Source organism: Bufo bufo, chromosome 3 (assembly GCF_905171765.1).
Source record: "Bufo bufo chromosome 3, aBufBuf1.1, whole genome shotgun sequence".
Lineage (NCBI taxonomy): Eukaryota > Metazoa > Chordata > Amphibia > Anura > Bufonidae > Bufo > Bufo bufo.
Genome location: NC_053391.1, coordinates 649,646,291 through 649,667,333, shown reverse-complemented (window position 1 = coordinate 649,667,333; position 21,043 = coordinate 649,646,291). Strand labels below are relative to the sequence as shown.

At 44.0% G+C, this 21,043-nt stretch overlaps 1 protein-coding gene and 1 long non-coding RNA gene across 2 annotated transcripts; both read left to right on the top strand.

Annotated features, from left to right (window-relative positions):
* Positions 1 to 15,500: 15,500 nt before the first annotated feature.
* On the top strand, positions 15,501 to 17,185 carry LOC120994009 (protein kinase C delta type-like). The gene is made up of 6 exons (XM_040422469.1): positions 15,501 to 15,639; positions 15,838 to 15,926; positions 16,079 to 16,249; positions 16,378 to 16,469; positions 16,595 to 16,796; positions 16,919 to 17,185. Exons 1-6 carry the CDS (start codon positions 15,501 to 15,503, stop codon positions 17,183 to 17,185), a joined length of 960 nt encoding a protein of 319 aa, XP_040278403.1.
* Positions 17,186 to 17,338: 153 nt separating this feature from the next.
* Positions 17,339 to 17,858, top strand: LOC120994181. The gene is made up of 3 exons (XR_005777351.1): positions 17,339 to 17,362; positions 17,456 to 17,622; positions 17,813 to 17,858. It is a non-coding gene; the product is annotated as an uncharacterized LOC120994181 (long non-coding RNA).
* Positions 17,859 to 21,043: the final 3,185 nt, after the last annotated feature.

Below are 21,043 nucleotides of genomic sequence, written 5' to 3'. Positions count from 1 at the left end.
GGGTTCCTGCACCCACAAACGCCAGGTACACAATTGTCCAGCCAGGGCACAGTTCTGGAGGATGACGAGGTGGAGGATGAGGAGGAGGAGATAGAGGAGGAGGAACCATGTTCATAGCAGGGTGGCACGCAGACCAGCTAATGGCCATCACTGGTGCGTGGCTGGGGGGATACAGAGGACACAGACGATACACCTCCCACAGAGGACAGCTTTTCCCACATTTCCGCTCTTTATTTAAAAAAATTTTTTTATCTCCCTTAAGTTTGGTCTCTTTTTCTCACGCTCCCTCTCCTGTGTGGAACCCTGATTCGCCGATAACCGTGATCAACATGGTAGGCTCAGAAAAGAACATTGAAAGTTGATAGAGAAGATATCCAAATGGATGGTGGATGTCACTGGGGCACCTCTACATAGGTGACAGGAACATAAATTTAAAAATATCATCAATTACATTGTCAGGTGAAATTTTTCAAATTTTGCCGGATAGAAACACCTGCTCTGCATAGTTGACAGGGAATAAAATTTAAGAAATTCTTCATTAATTGATGCGCGACACATCCTTTCATTCAATGCTTAAACTTTAAAAAGTTGTCCCACTTTTACACTTTAATACTTTGTCCCATATTTCCGCTCTATAATTTAAAATTTTAAAAAATTAATCCTCCCTTGGATGTGGTCTCTATTTCTCACGCTCCCTCATCGGCCTGGAATCCTGATTCCCCGCCACCCGTGATCACCATGGTAGGCGCATAAAAGAACATCAAAAGTTGATAGAGCAGATATCAAATTGGATCGTGAACATCATGGGGATGTGCGACATGGTGGGGCAGTAAGCATGCACACGCCTACACGAACTGACTGACAGGGGTCAGCCCCTGCAACTTTTGGGTCACCAAATTGGGCACATGGCCTGAGCTTGACCTTTACCCCTTGGAGGTGCTGGCCTGCCCTGCAGCCAGTGTATTGTCTGAACGTGTGTTTAGCACGACTGGAGGGGGTTATCACAGGTTATATTTCCCAATGTTTTGGGGTGTACCCTGATTTAAAACAATAAAAAGAAATTTAAATTTAAAAGCAGTGTAGACTACCTCCTCCTTATCCACCGCCGCTTCCACCCACACCGCCACATCCACCGCCTCCTTATCCTCCTACTATGAACCTAGTCCTCCTAGATCAAGATTATTATTTTATATTTTTACATATTTTATGTTATTTAAAGTCATTTCCCTATCCACATTTGTTTGCAGAGCACTTACCATGCTCTTAACTACATTTTGATGCCATTTGCAGCCCTCTAGCCCTTTCCATGACATTTTTACAGCCATTTTAGTGCTCAAAAGTTGACTTCAATGGGGTTCGGGGTCAAGTTCGGGTCAAGTGTAGGCTTCCGCTGCTCGACCTGATAGCTTACTGCTCAATATTGCAGCCCAGCTATCTCTCTCCAGGTTCTCCAATGCACATTGTTGTTCGAAATCCTGCAAATAGCTGTCTATGTCCATTTCGCCATCTGTAAAGGCTTTAAATGCAGCATAAATAATCTTACATGCCTGTCCATTAGCAGCTCTCTGTAGTGCCATTTCATCCCATTGTTGAAGTCGCTTGTATTCTTGCGCTTTGTGCTTGCATTGCTTGCGCCATTATTTGGGCGATCGTCTCTTGTGATGGGTTGGGACCCAAAATGCTAAGCCTCCATCTTACGTCCTTTTGAAATTCTGTTTCTTCTGGCATCTCCATGGTAGCGTCGCTGGTTCTGTTGCTCTCTAGCAATTCGGCAATTATCGTGGCTTTCGGTTTGTTACTTGCCACTATGCCACGAGCTTCCAGTAGTTCCTTTATCGTCGTTCGTTTGAAACGTTCGTATCTATAGGCTATTCAGATGAGTAAATCCGTACAACGTCTCCCGAAAACCAAGTAAATCCGAAGGTGTTGTGAATATATAGCTCCCAATCCCCCACAAACAGGATCCAGGACTTCAGAAAGGGGGTAAAAACTATCAACTTTATTGATGGCCACAGCTCAGCCTTTTATCAAGTCCTCCAGCAAGGGTTACTCCCACGGGGCCCTTGTGGGGAACAGGCACACAAAATACAGTGACCAATCAATATACAGTAAGATATAACACACTCCCACATGAACAGTAAAATCTCTCCTCTCTTTCCTGGAGATAATTGGATAAAGGGGCCGGACATAGTTCCATGCATTCGATGACTAAGAACATTGTGTTTGTTAAATCCATCACAGGCAATATCCATTGTGTTTGTGGATTGCGTCACGGGCAATGTCCATTGTGTTCGCTAATGTCCATTGTGTTCGCTAACTGCGTCACAGGCAGATGAAGTGGTTTGTGTACATTTAAAGGGCAAAAAAAGGGTCAACTACATAAACAGCAGACGAAATACAAGAGTCTGGACATTCCTAAAACAGGAGTTTTGTCACACTCAGATTTTACAGTTTTCACAGCTGCACAGGTAATCACAGGCCAAAAGGTGTCCCATTAAAATTGTTGAAGCAAACTTTCCTACTCTGCACGTTGCTAGTTGACTTGTACTTTAGCATCCCAGTGTGTGGTGTAATACGTTACCATAAGCAATATCTCCCAACCTTCTGCTACAATATTTGAACAGGCTGCTAATCCACTCTTCCACCTTGCAATATGGAAATCTACACAGGTGGTCCAAACGTTGTGGCGTGTGCTCAGGCACTGAAGGCTTCTCCTGAACAGGTGTGCCTTAGAGTCCATAAAGTCATTTTTAAGACTGATCCCCTCTACAGCTCTTTCTCTACACCTCTCTTGCATCGGGCTCGCTTTCTGGAGATGTTCTGGCTGTATCTTGATTGGTAAAAGGTCCAGTAAGAGCTGGCCTGTCAGATTTACATATGCTTCCTTCGCCTAGACTTAGGCTGGAGTAGGCTACAACAGACTAACTGGAATAGATTTACTCTAGAATGTTTTGCCCTCTCTTATATACAGGGTGACACCAGCCCAATATAGTGGTGGCTAAAGACACAGCCTGTGATTACCATGTGCTTATAGAAAAAATATAGTAAATGCATACATGACAAACATATTTTTGTCACTTTGCAGTATAATGCGACTCATGGATCAGGATGCTGCAGTAGTGGCCTGATGGATCCACTGCAGTGAAGTCCAGATCCCTGTACAATGGTTAAAAAGTGAATATAAGGGGGGCCACTAACCTCTCCCTAAAGACCCAAGGAGAGGCCCCGAGCCAAATTTGTTTAAGTTACGCAGCACTTCCGCATTTGCTTCGTAACAATTTCCTTCTGCTAAGCTCCTGCAAATGGACTATGGACAGTGGACATTTGTGGAAACTTGCCCTTATTGCTACTATGGAAAGCCATTAACTCCCTACTTTATGACTTCCGGTTCCGACGCCGACATGACAGGCGGCAAGTGAGCACAGCTCCGTCCCGGATTGCTCAAAAGCACTATATAACCCCCAAATCTGAGAGGCTAGAAAGCCACAAAAGTTACAGCAGCGGCAAATTTGTCGCATGGAACGTTACTTAAAAGTTATGGGGGGAAAATCGAAAGGGAAAACGCAACCAAGAGGCGCCAAGGCTGACGCAGATACATCAAAGATGGCGGAGCCGATCATGACAGTACCTGAAGAAGAAGACGACACTCCACAGCTAACTGACAGCCAGGCATCTGGAGCGGAGATTGCAGAGGAGATGTCATCTCAGGTAGATTACAAAAGGCTGGCTCTGGAGGTAGCGAACCGTATCTTACCAGACCTACAAGAGTCATTGTCCACTACGGTAGCGACAACCCTGACGGTGCTGCGAAATGAAGTGGCCCGAAACACAGAGCGCTTGGAGACAGTGGAGAACGGGACACAGTCACTGCAGATAGAAGTACAATCCCTGCAGCAGCATATGCAAGAGATGTCGTCAGATAATAAAAGGTTGTGGGAAAAGATAGACGACCTTGAGAACCGTGCCAGAAGAAATAATCTTCGCATAGTTGGCCTCCCAGAATCCATCTCAGGGAAAGAGCTGCACCTCATTTGTGAAAGGGACATACCTGATGCGCTGGGGCTTCAATCCAACTGCAGAGTGGAGAGGTCGCACAGAATAGGCCCGGTGAGAAATACAGCAGACGGTCGGGGAGGAGAAGATAACAGAGCTCAAAGGCCAAGACAAGTCATCGTGAGATACTTAGATTATTATGAAAAAGCGGAGATATTACGTTTATATAAGAGCCGGTCCAGAGATCTGGAAATAAAAGGACACCGCATTCTGATATTTGGCGATTTTTCAGCGGAGGTCACAAGGCGCCGCAGGGCCTTCTCGCAGATTTGCTCAAAGCTCTTTCAACAAAAGAGAAAATTTGCTTTAATGTACCCAGCAATATTGAAGATTTTTCGAGCAGATGGCCAAATAGAGGTATATTCAAGTCCGGAGGAGTTCAAGGAGCTGCTGGAAGACCCCAGAGGCAGTTATGAAGAGAACCAGCATGAGAATGGCGCAGGCAAGAGGATGCCGAATGAATGGAACTCTCCTCCTTTTGAAAGACGGAATCCATCACAGCCAAAGGATCAACGTCAGAGATCACAAAATGGACGTGAGACATGATAGTAATATCTTAATGTAGTGATATAGTCATGAGCAAGAATGATGACTAGACTCTGCAGAGGTAGAAGTATATATTGTTGAAATGTTTATTACAAGATGCGCAAATGTATAGTCTCATAATGTATGTTCCAGTTAGGAGGTGATGTTTGAAATATAATTGTGTTATCACCAGCCTGATAATGTTTTGTTCAGAGAGTTTGCAGACAAATGGACTCTTGATAACATATATTGCGTACATAGAGGTAGAGAGAGCAAGGGACAGAAGATGAGAATGTATAGTAGGATATGTATATGTTATAATATTTTTCATACTTACCCTGTCATGTTGGGAAGAAGTGAAGTCTGGAAGTTAGGGATTTTAGAGAAAAGTAAAGTTGGTGGGGAGGGGAAGGGGAGGGTGGGGTGTTTGGGGGGGATAAACAGCTTCAAGAGGGTCCGGTTAGAGATTAGATTATTTTGGCTCCTTAGGGAGATCATAAGGGCATACATTAAGATATTTGACAATGGTTAAAGTGATATCATGGAACGTGAGGGGGCTGAGATCCCCACAGAAACGGTTGATGATATTGAGACACTTAAATAGACTAGGGGCAGATATCGCCTTATTACAGGAAACACATCTGGGAGAAGAGGATTTTCATAGAATGAGAAAACTATGGGTGGGAGAAATATATGGATCTAAGGCAAACAAACGTAAAGGGGGAGTGCTAATTTTGATTAGGAAGAATCTCAACTACCAGGTAATCTCCCACTCATGTGACAAAGAAGGCAGAATTGCACAAATATCCATACAGGCAATGAATAAAGTAGTAAGTATATATAATATATATGGTCCCAATGAATCGAACGAAGGATTTTACAGAGCAGTCATGGAGAGAGTGTTGGGAGACCAAGTAGCAGATAAGATAATTGGAGGAGACCTAAACTTAATAGCAGACTGGGGGGAAGATAGAAGAACAGATAGAGGAGCAGATCCTCAGAAGCAACGCAATACTAAAATCCTACAGGATCTTATGGAGACTTTAGGATTAACAGATACCTGGAGAACATTAAATCCGGAGGGACGCGACTATACATACTATTCCTCAGTGCATAAATCATGGTCACGAATAGATTACTTACTGATGTCCGGTGATCTATTGGGGAGATGCACATCTTCCTCTATTGAAGATATAGTAATCTCAGACCATGCACCGATTACAATCGTAATGCAGGACCATACGCCTAGAGGGACTGATTATTTGTGGCGCTTCCCTTCGGATTTATATGAAAATAAAGATTTTCACAATCTGATGATAGGATGGTGGGACGAATATATTGGAGATAATAATATACCTGATAATGCTCAGCTAACGTGGGATGCAGGGAAAGCGGTACTGAGGGGGAGATTAATATCTCATGTTGCAGGACTTAAAAGGAAAATAAAAAATGAAATAGAATCACATGGGTTAAAACTCAGAATAGCTTATAGGGAATTTACAACAAATCCAACAGGAGATACGGAAGCAAAATGGAAAACAGAGAAGCAGGAATATGAGTATTGGTTGCATAAGAAAGAACTGTTATATAAGTCTAAGGTTGACGCACAAATATACAAATTTGGGAATAAAATGGGGAGATTATTGGCGAATATAGCTAAGGGTTATCAGCACACGACCCCGATTTTGGCCCTAAAAGACAAGAATGGCTCACTAAAACATGACCCTAAAAGTATAAATGAAATCATCAGGGACGTATATAGCAACCTATACAAGAGTCATAAGGAAGATGGGGAAGCCGGGAACAGCTGGTTAGATGCTATTAATATCCCAAGTGTGTCCCAAGAGGATTTAGATATACTTAATGCCCCTATTTCGGCCCAAGAGGTACAAAGTACCATATCAAACCTAAAACTAAAAAAAGCCGCTGGTCCGGATGGATATTCGGGAGAATTTTATAAAATTCTGGGAGAAAGAACCTCAGAACTCCTGGCAAAAGTTTTTAATTCCCACTCATCAGGGCTACTGTTCCCAAATTCCGCAAATACGGCACACATAAAGTTAATCCCGAAACCAGGTAGGGACCCCCTACAGGCCACTTCATACAGGCCGATATCCTTGATTAACACGGATATAAAAATTTTGTCCAAAATACTAGCTGAAAGGTTAGCAGGGATACTTCCTAAGATTATTTCGGACTCGCAAGTAGGGTTTATTAAGGGCCGTTCAGCGGTCACAAACATCCGAAAAGTACTTACAGTATTAGATGAAATAAAAATGAGACCTGAATCACATCCATCCCCAGCTTTACTAACTATAGATGCCGAAAAAGCATTTGATAATGTGAGCTGGGGATGGATGAATAAAGTCTTAGACAGGATAGGGTTAGAAGGGAATTTTAGAACGTATATTCAAGTGCTGTACGCGAACCCTTCAGCCAGGATACACACGCCAGGTTTTCTTTCATCTGCTTTTGACATTGGCAAGGGGACAAGGCAAGGTTGCCCACTCTCACCGTTACTTTTTGATATCGCCTTAGAGCCCTTATATCGCTACCTTAGTAATACCGGTGAGATAGAAGGAATCAGGATAGGTTCCAAGGAAATAAAACACGCTTTGTACGCTGATGATCTTTTAATTTTCTTAGAGAGACCGGAAAGAGACCTAAAGACTCTGTTTGAGAAACTGGTGGATTTTGGTAAAGTGTCAGGCTTTAAGGTGAACGCAGATAAGAGTGAGCTGTTGCTTCTTTCTCAGACATGTCAGACCAGAAATTTTGAACAGCGCAACTGCCCAGTTAAAATAGCCAAAAACGCAGTCAGGTATTTAGGTATAAATATAGGGAAAACACCGGAATCGATTTACTCACTAAATTATCCTCATTTGGTGCAAAAAGTGCAGGGAGATATTGATAGATGGAGACATCTTCCAATCTCTATAATGGGCAGATGCTATCTATTGAAGATGATTAGCTTTGCACGCCTGTTATATCCTATGCAAACAATACCATTACTAATTAGGCATTCAGACATACAGACCTTAGAATCCGCGTTCAGATATTTTATATGGAAAGGCAAACGCCCGAGAATATCATTACGTAAACTTCAGCTTATCAGGGAAAAGGGAGGAGTGAATTTTCCTGACATTAGGAGATATAATCTAGCAAGTAATCTCAGGCATGTCTTAGACTGGTTAACAGGAAGACATAGTTATTCTAATTACAAATTAGAATCGGAACTGGCTGCTCCTTGGTCCCTGATAGGGCTGCTACACACAAAATTTGCTAATTTACCACCCTATTTAAAAAAGAGCATTATAATTAAGGACACGGTAGCGACATGGAAGGCGGTACGCAAAGAATACGGATTACCTTTCACATTATCAAAATACATGATTATATGGGATCACCCTGAATTTGTTGAGGGTAGACGCAACAAGCAATTCCGTGAATGGAAAAGGCAAGGAATACACTCAGTAAATGATATGTGGTATAATGCGGAACAACGTTATTTTAGTTTTGAAGAACTGTGCAATAAATATGCATTAAGCTCTGGTCACTATCTGTCGTACCACCAGGTTTACAATTTTTTAAAGAGTAGGGTAATAGATCTCAAAAAAGAATTTCCCGCAAATAGATTTGACTTGTTAAAAGGTACAGCTACCTCCCCATTATCTTTATCTGACTTACATGGCAGGTTATTGGGGGCTAGACAAGATAACTCTCCTATATATCCGTTTAAAGCGTGGGAGAAAGAACTTGAAGGGCGATATACACATGAGGATGTTTTGAAGGGATGGCTATACCTGAGAAGGTTGATTCCATGTGAAATCTGGAGGGAGACACAATATAGAATATCCCACAGAGCTATATACGGGTTTTACAAAACACAGATGGCCATACAGGCAAAAAAAATAATGCAGTGCCCGAAATGCGGACTAGAAAATTCCAATTTGCTGCATGGTCTATGGAGTTGTCCTAAGATAGTAGAGTTTTGGTCATCTTTCTTAATATGGCTTAAAAGCATCTTACATATTGAGATTACGTTAGACCCAGGGCTTATATTGTTCCACTATTATCCAGAAGGCACAAAAGTATTACAGATCACGCATATATGTATTCTGGCAGCGAAAAGGTGCATACTAAAGAAATGGTTGCAGCAGACATCACCTTCAATCGGAGAGGTTGTCATACAAGTAAAATGGTGTTTATACAGAGAGCTATTTTTAGCAGAACAAAATACGGACAAAGCTTTATATAAACTGATGAGCAGGTGGAAAAGATTCATTACTAATGTGCTAGAGATCACGGAAATTAAAGCTCTGATAAATCCGTTGAAGCAAACATCCTGGTACTTACAGGAACAATTAAAGGGTACTTTAGGCAAATTAGAACAATAGATTATCTAATATCTAATGTCTTATTGGTAGGATGGGTCCTGATCCTCTTGAAGCTGAGGGAGGGGGGTTGGGGGGGGGGGAGTTTTGAACTGAAGTTTCTTTGAACATGACTTTTTGTCAAACCAATGTAAATTTTATCAAGAATTGTATGTAACAATGCTTTGTAAACATTGGATTTTGTAAAAGAGCCTTTTGATAAGTCAAAATAAAAAAATTTGGTTTAAAAAAAAAAACTCCCTACTTTATTGCACTTTGGAGGGTTAACTTGCACTGTAATGTATGCTATTGTGTGTACTTATACTGTTTTATATTGTTGAACTGCATTAATATGTTTTTGCAATACGGTATATCCTGTTCATTTGTACTGTTATTACACTCTAGCTGCACTGCACTGTGGAAGGGTTTAAATGTACAGTACAGTCAGCTAATACTGAGAGGATTTTTGACTTTTACCTATGCAAAGTTTTGGAGGGGGAAAATAAACAGACACATTGACTTTCTGATTGTCTGGTTTAGCACAGTTGTGTATGTCTAAAGACTTGTTTATATCTGGAAAACTTCTTATACATTTGCATAGCCTTGAATTAAAGCTCTATACAAATTTATGATAAACAGAAATTGCAACAGTGTTTGTGCTTCGGCTGTGCTTCTCCATTCCACCTTTACCTCTAGAAGCTTGTAATATAGCTAGAAACTGTATATAAGAAGAGCAGCCAGGGCTGCATTTACAGCTCATGCTACGCTAGGCTCTGGTCATATACGCCCCCATTAAAGGTACTTTTACGCTTGACTATTACCATCATGTTTTGCTGCTTTTAATAGAAGTGTAATAATAAAGTGGTCAGTGTTAACAGAGGAGAAGATCAATGCTAAAACTGTTGTTTATCACTGAACATCAGTGGGGATGTGGTTACATTAATTGTGCCAGCACCACTCATTGTTACATAGCGCACAGCCGGGTCCTGGAAATCGGTGGTGTGGACTGTGTTCTCCAAGGCTCATTTGCTCAGGGCTAAATAAGACCCCTGGATAATAGCTCATACCATGAGTGGATAACAAACATTGTATCCTCATAGCCCCATACTATGACGGGACAAAATCTCCATACCATGACTGAATGATACCACCATACTGTGACTGGATAACACTGCCATTCAATGAATGCATAACTCCGCCATACAATGACTGGATAACAGGTTATAAGGAGACACAGTTTAGGGTTTAAGGTGGCACAGTACAGAATATGATTAGGGTGCAGAGTACGGTGTATAATAAAGGGGCAAAGTACAGGGTATGACTGGGGTGCTGTGCAGGGTATGATAAGGGGCAAAATGCAGGGTATAAGAGGGCATAGTACATGTTGGGAAGCACAGTACCACCTATAAGGTGGCTCAGTGCAGGGTATAATAGTGGGGCATATTACAGGGTATTGAAAGCACAGTACAGATTAGAGGGCACAAAACAGGGTAGGGGGCTTTGTATAGGGTATGACAAGGGGACACACTACAGCTGGTTCCCTAAGAGGGAGTTGGGATTTATTATAAAAAATGAAAAGAAAAAAGTTTAACTCTCTCACAATGCCTATCCTGATGGCCGCACCCTAGGCACGTGTCCTTGAGGGCCTAATTAGAAATACTGTCCTGATCAGAACCCCTAGTTGTCTGCAGATAGAGACCAGTGCTTAATAGGAGACACTCTGCCAGACCGAATATGAGTGACCAAAAGAAGACACTGAGACGGGGATACTCTGCCACAGATCCTGGGTCACCAGCCCTATGACCAGAGAACCGGCTGGACGACTGAGCCACAAACCCTGGGCCACCAGCCTTTGGCCAGGGAGCCAGCTTTCTGAGAGAGACAGAGAGGAGGAAAGGGGGGGGAGACAGCTAGCTCAAGTCTCAGACTGAAGAAGTCCGTTCTGTGCTTTGCCTGTGTTGACTTGTACTGAGTTCCTCCAGTAAAGAAGCACACTGGTTTACTGCAAACATTGACTCTCTGGAGTTATTTCCCATTGGGGTGCACCATGCCTTACCAGCAGCAACATATTGTGACTAGAGATGGCCTTGCGGTTTGCCTGGGCGGTCGTTTCGCGGCAAAGTTTGCGTGTTCGCGATTGGCCAAACATGCAAATATATGGAGATATTCGCGCCCTCCATATTCTTTTACATTGTGAAGAACTTTGACCCATGACACATCCATCAGGAGGTACAGGACAGCCAATTGAGACGTTTCAGCACATGGACATACCCCCTACCTTATAAGTAAACCTGATCTGGCCGCCATTTTACATTCAGTGTTTTGCCAGTGTAGGGAGAGGTTGCTGTGTGGAGCAGGGACAGGCTGTTAGGGACACCAAACGCTAGCTAATAGGGCCACAAAAGTCCTTTTAAGGACTGGTATAGGTGTGCTATCGATAGGTGTGATACACAGAGGGGTGCGATATACTTATAATATACTTTTATAATGAGTCATAAACACATAGATCTATATAGTAATCACCTGGAAGTCAGGGGCCTAGGGGCTTACTAGGGCCATTTTTATATAGGTAAAGGTTCCGGACGGGGTCACTCTTATCAGGGCGGGTGGTCTGTGGTTAGTCTATCAAGGCCAGAATAGCACCCCCCTGTAGGGCAATATCAGGGACAGTTCTCTGCCCACCCTGTCCTTCAATACCACATCATCATCTAGCCCAGGGATAGATGGTTTTTGCTTTCCCTCCGGGATTCATGGATGTGCACTGGAACCCCCCGGATTGTGGTAGGACATATGGTTTCTGATTTGGTGCCGCCGAGCACCTGATTTAGTGCCGCCGAGCACTTATTACCTACCACATCTATGCTTTTTGCTTAACTTTAATAATTTAATTTATTTTCATTTTGAGGGATATCTTTTCCATTCACACGTCCGCAAAATGGGTCCGCATCCGTTTCGCAATTTTGCGGAACGGGTGCGGACCCATTCATTTTCAATGGAGCCGGAATGTGCTGTCCGCATCCGCATTTGCGGATCCGCACTTCCGCATCCGTGCTTCCGTTTCCGAAAAAAAAAGAACATGTCCTATTCTTGTCTGCAATTGCAGACAAGATTAGGCATTTTCTATTATAGTGCCGGCGTTGTGCGGTCCGCAAATTACAGAATGCACATTGCCGTTGTCCATGTTTTGCGGATCCGCAAAACACTTACGGACGTGGAAATGGACCCTCATAGTAACATTATTAAAGGTTACGTTTTATCTTTATGTATATTCTAATGGATTGCCTTCCTTGTACATTGTTATAATATACTTTCTATGTTAGAAAATATATTATAGTGCATTTGTATTGTGCGGCAGTTGTGTGCGGTTCTGCTGCGATACTGCAGGTATATAGAGGGACAAGCGCTATTGGAACAAATAATTTCTACTGGTGTGATATACCAGTCGTCCCCCAAAAAAAATGATTGAAGTGGGGTGTTAGATACCAATATACTTTCTTTATAGTGCATTTGGGTACTATATAGTGCATTTGCGCATGTGCGCACGCGAACATTATATTGCCGATATTTCGCATTGAAAAAATAATGAATGGAGATTGCAAATTCGAATAATACATCTGGTATGTCACTGTCCATGTTGTGGGACTATTTGTGCACTTCTAGTAATTATTTCTTGGCTGCAAATATGAGCTGAAGGTTTTTCAGGTTCGCCTGCCATTAAAATGAATGGGACCCGCCGCGAAATTGCGGTTCGCGATCATTTGATCGCGTTCGTGAACCGTCCCGGAAGATGTTCGTCCATCACTAATGGTGACACCTCGGCAGTGTTTGGAGGACCCAGCGTAGCATTGGGACCACTCCAAAACCCGGCAACAGCATACTGCCTAGAAAAGAAAAAGAAAACACAAGTTGTTTCTATGGCTTTTTACAGTAAAAAACACCAGAACAAATCTATATGTAGAGAGGTGCGGTATGCCAGACCTTGCAGGGGAATTATGTGTGAGGTCACGGCGTGAGCAATAGGTGGGCCGAGGAAAATACAGTTCTGGTTACTCACGGTTAGGTCGTCCCTGGGCAGGCTCGCATAAAAGTGAAAAGGAGAACGGCAAGAGGATTCTCTGGGGCACACTCTGGTGTAAGGGACACAGGCCAGATGGTGGTTTGAGGTGCCCTTGGTGGTCTGTATTAATGTGCCAGTGGCAAGGTCCCTTGTTTTGTATGGAGGTACAACCATTTACTGTAGTGTTAATAGAGGAAATTGAGTCTGAGGCAAGCAGAATGAAACTCAAAGTGGAACTTTACTGAAGATGACTTCTAGTAACAACACATCCAATGCATTAAAACAGTCTCTTGATACAATCCGGCATTAAGCACAATCTCCCATACATATGGGGAAAGGGAAATGCAAATCCTCAATGAAGTACAGGCTCTTGTAATACATTAGAAATCTACTGCTCAGACTAGGCTTGTAATAATGAAAGTCTTACACTGGTCAAAACTCCGGCCTGATCCTAATCCTTGTTTAAAGGTGCTTTTCTGAATCCTGAAACTTCTATTCCAATGTTGTTCTGACAGTTGGCCTAACTGTCCTCAGGAATTGAACTGGAGATGTGGATGCTTCATGCTGTCTCCTACACCTACTACAAAGGTGCCTAATAAGTCCTCAGGTAACGACTATCTTGCTAATCCTTTGTCTTGCATAAACGTGATAATTCCTTAAATACTCGGCGGCATGCAGTTTAGACATTGGTCACCCTGGAAGTGCGATCTATAGTAGTGGATTGCTCACCTCTAGGTAGAATGATTGCAGGCCTTAGCCCTGGGCTGTGGAGCCGACAGGGACAGAGTAGAGAGGCTAGGAATATGCCTCCCTCCAGATATTCAGCTACATTGCTGTTTCTTTCTTGTAGGCTCATGAGAGAACTGCTTTCAACTGAACTCTCACTTGGATTGACCTGAGCTCATCTGAACTGCTTTGGATTGACCTCAACCAGCCAACAACTTAACTGCCTAACTTAGGTCTGAGCTAAGCTATATATACACACTGACACTGCTCCATCTTGTGGAGAAACAAGTGTAGTGCACCCTGACTAGGCCTGTGTAAAGGATATTTGCATATAGAATCACATTGTGACATGGAGAATAGGACAGGAGATAAAATACAAAATACAGGCATATCACATGACATTAGTACATGATAAAAGCACGTTTGCGGTGCCCACGGTCACGTGAGTGGGACACTGCAGAGGCAGGGTCTCATGGATTTCAGATAGCTTTTGCTACGTATTTACCACAGATATCATCCTATATGGATGAAATCTGCAGAGAACCTTATGTTCTCTTCTGGGTGGAAATCTTTTTTGCAGCGTGTGGATTTGATTAAATCTCATCCACTTTGCTTTTATTGTACGTTCACATCCACACCTGCCAGAAATTGGAGCAGGCAGTTCTGCCTAAAAAAATGCAACAAAACGAGCAACAAAAACCACATGTACGATGTGCGCTTTTTCCATGGAAAAGCCAGAGGACTTTTCCCTCTCCATTTCAAAGGGTGAAATCCGCTGGGGAAAACTGCAGCATAAACTGACATGAAGCAGATTTCAAATTGGATCTGTCCGATCCAATCAACTGAAAGAGGGGACCCTGTGTCCCCTTCATTGTTTACCCAGGAACAGCACCTTCAATTCGGTTCTGGTTGCGTAACATACTGTAGCTCACAGAGCTCAATCTCTTTCAAGTCCATGGGACTGATCTGCAGTACCACACACAGCCACAACCGTATGTATGGTGCTGTTCCTGGGTAAATAAAGCCACCCGGTGGTCCAGCTGGAGTGCCCTGCACTTTTGCATAGAAGTCGGATAGGCTATCAATATCGCAGTTTGCGTAAACGACATAAGAACTAATGGATGGCTACGAGGCATTCTAAAGGATACAATGTGTCATTGCCCCTGACAAGAAGCGTGACTACACTTGAATTGTCTTGTGTTGCATTGTTAAGGTAACTGTATTAAGGAAAGTTTTTACTTTGGTGATATATTGTTTCCAATGGGATTAAAATGATAGAGAGAATAGGTAAATAGCAGAAAAGCATGGAACTTTGTAGCTGCTGATAATTGCAGGCCTGTCAGCCTGGCTGATGATGCCACAGGTCCCTCTGTCATGTCATGTGACCTTTAGAATATGGTGATGTCACAGGGCCCTTTGTGACATCATGCAACAGTTAGGTTTAGAACTCTGCAACCTGAACGGCAGCCATATTTCTTCATCGTTTGACTGGTGAAGGCGACTTTTGCTAGTGCTTGGCAAATTTTTTAAATACAAGACCAGAAAAGAAGGACTGTTAGCCAAACCGTTCCAAGTGTCACCCCGGAACGTGCTGAAGGCAGACAGGACCTTCCTCAGCCTAACATAACATCTAGGGGCTGAATATGGAGACTTCCAGGAATCTTCCAAAGAAAAGGAAGAGGAAGAGAAAGAGGAGAGTTCAGCCGCCAAATAAGAGGAGGAGAATAGTAACACCGGAGAGGGCAAATGATGGCGGCAAAGAAAAAATGATCAAGGCTTCAAAAAGACCTGGAAGCCCTACACAGGAGAGTATCCAGAGAAAGAGGAAGAGGGGAGAAGAGATGGGGGGAAAAGCTGATGACAGACCCAGCATGTCCTACAATACTGACATGGAACAGCTGTCAGGTGAGTGCAGATCTAAGTTTCCTAGAGCCAATACCCCCTAATGTACGAATTCATGGGATTCTCCACTTTTGGAGAACCCTAATTATGACCAAGATTATGAATTCCTTTCTTTGCTACCCCCTAATGTAGTTACATTGTATTGTAATGGCAAAAATATAGAAATATTAAATCTTACGGTATCTCTCCTGTCTCCACCAGGGACAATCCCAGCAGACGCCCCCATCCTTGTGACTGGACTGGAAAGCTTCACCTTCCATAAAATCCTTGGAGAGGGTGGTTATGGTAAAGTGAGTATTAGGAATACTTGGGACTTCTTCCTCATGTGTGTCATGTGTGTCGCAGTAATATCACTCTAGGGATGTCAACGCTTCATGTCTTCTCATCAGGTCTCATGGCAAGACAGGCCTTTCTTCCAGTTCTAATGCTCTGTCTCCTACAGGTCATGCTGGCCACACATCCCGCCTGCCAACAACAACTGGCAGTGAAGCTGGTGAAGAAGAGGGTCCTGCTTCAGGACTTTAAAGACACTGTCCTGATTGAGCGACAGGTCCTGGAGGTGACTGGGAAGAGTCCATTGTTTACCCATGCTTATGCCACCTTCCAGACCAAGGTAAGAGTCTGATCCATTATCGAGGCTTGATCAGTGGGTTAGCTATACCGATCCCAACTGAGGAGGCTGCAGGACCTTTACTATAATATTTTAGAAACCTGGATCATATTTTCTGTCTTTTATCATAGGACTATGCCTTCTTCATCATGGAGTTTCTTAGCGGAGGAGATCTAAGTGGCCTCATGAGAGCCAACGCCCTATTCACCATTCCAGTCACCAGGTAAGACAGAACATGGATATATTAGATAAAACTGACGATTGCTGTCAGGAACATGCAGCTTTGTGTCATTATTAGTCTGGTAGTTTAATGGGTGAAATGTTGATATTCTTTCTTTTTGCCATCAGATTTATGGCAGCTGAGATCATCTGTGGGCTGCAGTTTCTCCACACCAGAGGCATCATACACAGGGACATAAAACCAGCCAATATCTTAATGAACAGCGCCGGTCACTTGAAGATCGCCGATTTTGGTCTTGCCGTGATGAACATCTTTGGGGATAAGAAGATCTCAGAATATGCCGGAACTCTTAGATACATGGCTCCTGAGGTGAGGAATCATCGACTGCACATGCTACTGAGCTGTTTCTTTCTACAGGGCTGGACAGCTGCATGACTTCTGCTGGCCAGGACAATGTTCTAACTCTTATTGTCTGCTGGATGTTTTCACAGATTCTTCTACGGAAGCCCTACAACACGGCAGTGGACTGGTTCTCAGCTGGTGTGATGATATATGAGATGGCTACTGGCAAATATCCATTCAATGCCGGTATACTGCCTGAAACAATCGAAAAGTCACTGATCAATGATGTTCCCACCTACCCAAAAGGCCTCAACCCCCAAGCTAGAGACCTTATAGTGGGGGTGAGTAGAAAGACACATAGCAGTAATACAGCGGCTAAATATTATGAAAATGAGGACATTGAAAATCAGGGATAGCATTGCAACGTGTGATGGAATGAATGTCTTTATTCTACATTTTTCCAGCTCTTAAACAAGTCACCAGAGAGTCGCCAGGTAGCGGTAGATAACATCAGGGAACATCCGTTTTTCATGGAAATCAACTGGACAGATATAGAGGGAGCAGGAGCTCGCCCACCATTCCAACTAGGACCAGTAAGTAAATGATCCAGAGAAGATGTGGCTAGTAGTACAGTTCCATTGTGTTCCTTCTTTATCAACACCACTTTTGGTATGTTCTCTCCATAGCCACCAGTGATGACATTGACAAAAATCGATGACATCCTGTCCTCCACCGAAGCCAATAAGTCACCAATGGCTGAAAGAGATCAACAACTGTTCTGTGGATTCACATTTGCCAATGAGAACTGGCAGGTCGTAAAGCCAATTAAAGAACCTTTCATACGACCACGCAGGTGAGTCATTGTAGCTGAGAGGAGAATACAGATGGGGATTATTGGAGATTCCCTGTGAATCTGTGCAGTGTGGATTCCATTCACTGGCTTATAGTCTGCTCATGGGTGGACAGAGAAAACTTGAAGGTGGTTACCATTTTGCAAGGCTATTTCATTTCATTTCCAACCTGTTTTAATTTTTTCTTGGTAGAACGTTTGGCAGATTTGTGAGAGAGACCATCCGCAGGATCTGGAGGAGGATGAAAAACTGGAAGTAAAGAGCTCCGCTCTGTATACAGATGTCCCCAGTACATCAGTGGCTGAAAAACATCATGTTCCAGCAGAGCCTCTTGCTGACATTATAAACAGCAGAAAGATCGACCAACACTTGCTGTCCTTGTATGAGCCTCAGATTCCAAACTCTGACCTCTATCTGCTCTCCTGACTACTCATCGGTACTGTGCCACACCAGTCCTTGTTCCTCAGCTTCATTTCCAGCTGCCACTAGAAATAACCTGAGGGCTGTGACCTGCAGTCTAGCATGCAGCCAAGAAGCTATGGAGTCGATGAAGATTCTTTCAAGAGTCAATGACTTGACCGCCAGCGCTTCTAGTCGACAAGTTGCCTCTTGTGCCCAAGGGAAGGGTAGTTCTTAGGCCATGGTTCCCTAGAGGTTTCCTCCACAGGGGGTTTTTCCTCTCCTGCGTGCCAACAGATAATAACATCAACAAGAAAAGGGCGACTTGTTAGACTTTGCCCTCAGTGGAGATCACACCATCCACTAGTGGTATAGAGGGACATAAGAGGACATCTACCACCAATAAACAGTACCATTCACCATCATGTGGTTGTAGCTTATTTATGTTTTATCCAACAAGTCCCACATGCATATTAGGGCAAGAGCCATCTATGTACTATGGATTGCTATTTATCCTGTAGTTGGGGGAAATCTGAAGGCACTTTCATTGGATGTTGTCTTTTTTAGGTGGTACTCCCCAGTTGCATGCGTTGAATTGTATTCGGTTACTGATGTTCAGTGTAGAAGCTGCATGGAAAAGATCTGCTACAAATCTGTCTTGTTTGCCCAGAGTCTAAAACAGGCTGTAAGGCCCAGACTCCCTGCCCACATATTCAAGCCATTTCTTGGATATCCATGTCAAGACATGGCATGATGAACTGTGTACTTATAGTTAAATAAATTGGAAAACCATCTGAGAAATAAAACCCCTAGAGAGGAGGTTATAGAATCCATTTCCGTATTAAAATCAGCCATGGGGGGTTTTAGCTGATGCTTCTGCTCAGTCTGTCCATTTTATAGCCCATGATGGAGCATTAAAATCATAGCATAAAAAAGCATAGACACCAGCAGACAAAAAGAAAAGTTTAGGTTAGGTTGGCTTTGTGACCTAACCTCTGCCTGATCCCTGTTCTGACAATGAGCTGCCCGCGAACATTGAACTGCAGCCTGTTTCTGACTACCATTTTGCCTCATCCCTCAGTGTTCCACACAATTGTCTCTTGACTCCTGTGAGTCAGCCGTCACTTCAACAGAGACTACTCTGAGGGTTAGTGCAGCTTCTGGGCTGCAGGGCCATGCGTGAGCGTTGGTGGCCAGATGGGTATAGTAGTAATCATCACAGTTCTAAAGCTCCCTGAGCTGACGTGCAGTGATGGAAAGGACTCACAGGTTCTTCCCTTCAGGGCACCCTCCGGTTCTTGGGATCCTCCGGCCTGATGGTGGTCAAGGTGCCATTGTTGTTGATGGTTTTATGGAGTGAGGCAGGGTCCCTGTTGTTGACGCCTGCACTTTGTGGTGCACATGTAGTGCAGAAAGCAATCATGAGATAGTTGTGTAGTGGAACAGTTTTGTAACAAACAGCGGGTGTGGATCCAATGTGTCCACCCACCTTTTGGACTAAACCTAAGGGTGTTATCCTGTCACGGGGTTCCGAAGGTGCACTCGGTCCCCCATCGCCCGCAGACCTGTTGCTTAGCTTTGGGAATGAGGATCTGTGTTTGACCTCATTCCCAGGGCGGCTTTACTAGCTGGGTGGCTCCCTGTTCCTAAGTCTGCCTTGAGCGCCGAGCTGATCACTCGGTGCTCGACTGGTTGGTCTGTCGGTCATGTGACGCTGGCCACGTCACATGACCCTCACTCCCCACTATAAATACAGGCAGCCTGCTGGCTACAGGTTGCCTGTTAATTTCTAGGTTCCTGGCTATTTGTTGGACTGCTGAATACTTACCCGATCCTGTTCCTTGACCATCCTTTTGCCTGATCCTCCTGTACTGCGCATCCGTCCTGGTATTGTGACCTCGGCTCCCACGTGACTACTCTCTTAGGACTCCTCTTGTACTTCTCTGCTCTCCTGGTATTTGACCCCGGCTTCTCCTGACCATTCTTTGCTTAATCCTTTGTACTTTGTAGCTTTCCTGGTATTGACTCGGTCCGTTCACGTCCTGTTGTTTGTCTGTCTGTCATCCCTGCACTTATTCCAAGTTAGGGATTGCCGTCCAGTTGTCCCCTGTCATTAGGACTCGCGAGGCAAGTAGGCAGGGCCAGGGGTAAGGGTGGAGCGCAGTGGTCACTTCCCTTCTCCCCTGTGAGTGTGTGTACGCGACCGTTACAGATTAACAGGCCCAATAACCACTGTATTATGAATCCTCTGGTGACCCTGACTGACTATGTCTCTAATCTGACGCAGATGGTGCAGGAGTTAGGGGAAAAACTCAGCTCTTTTGAGGTAGGGCAAGGCTCTTCCACTCCTCAGGCCTCCAGTCCACATTTTGAGCCCCAGATTAAGCTCCCAGAAACCTTTTCCTCTCGACCCGAGAGTCAACGCGTGGGCATTATCATTTCCCGATTACAGGGTGATCCCCAGGACTGGGCGTTCTCTTTACCTGCTGGCGCCAGTTGTTTATATTCTGTGGAGGGGTTCTTTCAGGCCCTAGGTACCCTCTATGATGAACCAGACAGGGCTCTAGTAGCCGAGACGGCTCTAAAGGCACTGGTTCAGGGCAATTTACCAGCGGAGGATTATTGCACCCAATTCAGAAGGTGGTGTGTCCCCTCAGGATGGAACGAACCAGCCCTGAAGAGTCAGTTCAGGTCAGGTCTGTCTGATAAATTAAAGGATCTTCTGGTCAGTTATCAACTTCCAGAGACCTTAGAGGAGATGATGACCCTTGTTGTCCGACTTGACCGACGGGTCAGAGAGAGACGACAGGAACAACAGTTCTCTTCCCAGATGGTGGTCCAGCCAGAGGCCTATCCCAGAGACAATGCTGAGGTCTCCACCGAGGAACCCATGCAGGTTGGCATGACCCGAGGGAATCTTCGCCGCAGACGTGGAGAATGCTTTTACTGTGGAGATTCTGACCATTGGATCAACCAGTGTCCTAAGAAGGTCCTCTCTGTCAAGTCTCCTAAGGCAAGGCAACC

Excerpts from the sequence above, each read along its gene's own strand:
- LOC120994009 (XM_040422469.1), top strand. The coding sequence starts at position 15,501 with ATGATCAAGGCTTCAAAAAGACCTGGAAGCCCTACACAGGAGAGTATC. Across the intron at positions 15,640-15,837 it reads TGACATGGAACAGCTGTCAG|GGACAATCCCAGCAGACGCC; the intron begins GTGAGTGCAGAT and ends TGTCTCCACCAG. Across the intron at positions 16,797-16,918 it reads TTAGATACATGGCTCCTGAG|ATTCTTCTACGGAAGCCCTA; the intron begins GTGAGGAATCAT and ends ATGTTTTCACAG.